General features: G+C 59.8%; 1 protein-coding gene across 1 annotated transcript; it reads right to left on the reverse strand.

The window, feature by feature from the left end:
* Nucleotides 1-278: 278 nt before the first annotated feature.
* Nucleotides 279-1,826, reverse strand: LOC128909125 (inositol 1,4,5-trisphosphate receptor-interacting protein-like 1). The gene has a single exon (XM_054200381.1). It carries the CDS (start codon nt 1,824-1,826, stop codon nt 402-404), a length of 1,425 nt encoding a protein of 474 aa, XP_054056356.1. The 3' UTR covers nt 279-401.
* Between the last annotated feature and the right edge of the window lie 410 nt (nt 1,827-2,236).

The following is a 2,236-nucleotide window of genomic DNA, read 5'->3' on the forward strand; positions in this document are numbered from 1 at the left end:
TCACCCGAGGGCAATGCTACGGCGCTCCCAGGGCTTGCTTTGTGTATGGCCCCCAAGGAAGCCACGTCAGGCTCCCTCCCTGCGGAGCCACCCAGGCAATGTGCCCAGCTGTGGAGGGTGACAAATTATTCCCATTGCCCCAGTGCAGGAGCACAGGCAGGATGGGGAGCCGTAGCTAGAGAATCAGTGAAACCAGAGCCCACCACATCAGCACTCAGCCCCCTGTGCCCGCATTCCCCAAAAAACTGATGCGCACTCACTCAGAGATGCAGCTTTTGTTCAAACACACTCTTTATTGTCAACTTTGCGCAAAGTAGAGCTCCTAGAAGGAAGGGATGCTCTTCAAAGATGCACGGGCAGTCAAGGGGACACAAACACAGCTCTGTCCGGGAAGACCTCTTTCAGTCTCCGCAGAAGACCAGTCTTGTGAGCCGACCTTGCACTTCCTCAAAGTCATGCAGTGCCTTGGCGTGGGCAGCTGGATCCTGCAGCAGGCACTGGAAGAGGTTGATTGGCTCAGCCGCTTGGAAGGCTGCGGGCAAGACGATGTCCTCAGGCACGTTCTCATTCCCGAAGAAGAAGTGGTGCAGGCGTTTTTCCTCCAAGCAGCCGTGCAGGTACCACATGATATCCTGCAGCCGCATCAGGAATTCCCTCCTTCTCCAGCTTGACGGGGGTATGGTGTTCAGGAGGTGCATCACAACCGTTTTCAAGACATCAGAGGAAAAGCCTGTGCCCACCAGGCTACCAGCGCAGAGCTGCAGGCATTTGAGGTGGGAGGTGTCACGCGGGGCCCGCCTGGCCACATGCCTGAAGAACTTTGCCTCTGCCACATCATAGGTCTCTGCCCACGTGGTGCTTGGGTTGAAGGCAGCTTCTACAGTCTGGCTGCTCAGGAAGATGTCCGAGTCGCCTCGCTGCACCCCAAAAATCATCTCAATGAAGAGGGATCTCCCGGAGGCGTTTGTCAGCTGCAGCTTGCAGGAGCGGCTGGAAGGCAGCACCTTCATAGTGTAGAGACGCGACTGAGGCATCTCCCGCCAGGCTGACCTCACCAACTTCTGGAACCAGCGGGCAATCTTCTCGATATCTAGGTAGGAGCCGGTGCAGAGGATGCCTAGGAAGCTCAAAACCTGATTTCTGCCTAGCCCCTCCTCGGGTTGGTGGAGGAAGCACAGCACGTTCTCCATGCCTTGGTCCCTGGTGCAGGTGCACTCCAGCTCCACGCGGACGCAGTTCTTTGCTGGCATCTCCCCCGCAGCGCCCAGCTCCAGGTGGAAGCTGTGCCCCCGGGGGGGCTTCATGGGCACAAGCAGGCGGTAGACAGCATCATGCCCAGCGGGACTCCAACCTTCAAAGGCGCTGCCCACCCCAATGGCTGGCTGCAGCGCCGGGAAGAAACTATTTGACAAGCGTTCTTGTAAAACAGTGAGGAGGTCGCTCGCCAGCTCTTCCACCACCTGTCTCCTGTAGGCCATGCTCTTCGCTGACAATTGGATGCGCTTTGCATAATCCCTGACCAGACGCCCCTCTTCATCAGAATCTCCTCCTTCACACGCTTCCTCCTCCAGCTCTGTGCTGCTGCTGGAGCTCTCCTCTTCATGGCTGATCTCTGGCCGTTGGCTCCTTTTCCGGAGCCACCAGCAGAGCCTGAAGAGCAGGACTGGGACTCCAGCAATCGCCCAGAACTGCCACTGCTGCAAGGCAGCAAAGACCAGGGCTTCCCAGTCCAAGCTGCTCCACTCATGCTCCTGCAGCAGCCGAGTCATCTCCACACGCTGCTGCACGCGCTCATGCTTGCCATCATCCCGCTCATCGCCAACCATTGGCAGGAGCTGGAAGATGCTTAGCACAAGCAAGGCGAGGACTCTTGTTGCAGCCATAGCCTGTAGGAATAGGGAGAGAAGGGGTTCAGTGGGGCTGGGAGGGAGGGAGGGAGCTGGCGTCAGGGGGAATGGGGACGGGAGCCGCAGGGAGCTGGGGGCAGGTAGGGGAGGGGACGAGGCAGCGGGGAGGCAGCAAGGCCTGTGCCCAGTCCAGGGGCCAGTGGCTGGGCCCTCGATGCTGGGTGAGAACCCACCCCCCGGGGGCCGGCGTTTCTGCCCCGGCCCTGGTCCAGCCCAGCCTCCCCCCACCAGCCCACTCACCGCTAGCCCAGGCCGTACTGGGGCAGCACTGCTGCTGCTGCCCTTTATAGCCACCCCCCCAAATTGTGACGTGTCCCCTGTGGTGTCCC

This window comes from Rissa tridactyla, chromosome 4, assembly GCF_028500815.1.
Source record: "Rissa tridactyla isolate bRisTri1 chromosome 4, bRisTri1.patW.cur.20221130, whole genome shotgun sequence".
NCBI classification, from domain to species: Eukaryota; Metazoa; Chordata; class Aves; order Charadriiformes; family Laridae; genus Rissa; species Rissa tridactyla.

Coding starts and splice junctions, on each gene's coding strand:
- LOC128909125 (XM_054200381.1), bottom strand. CDS start 1,826: ATGGTTGGCGATGAGCGGGATGATGGCAAGCATGAGCGCGTGCAGCAG.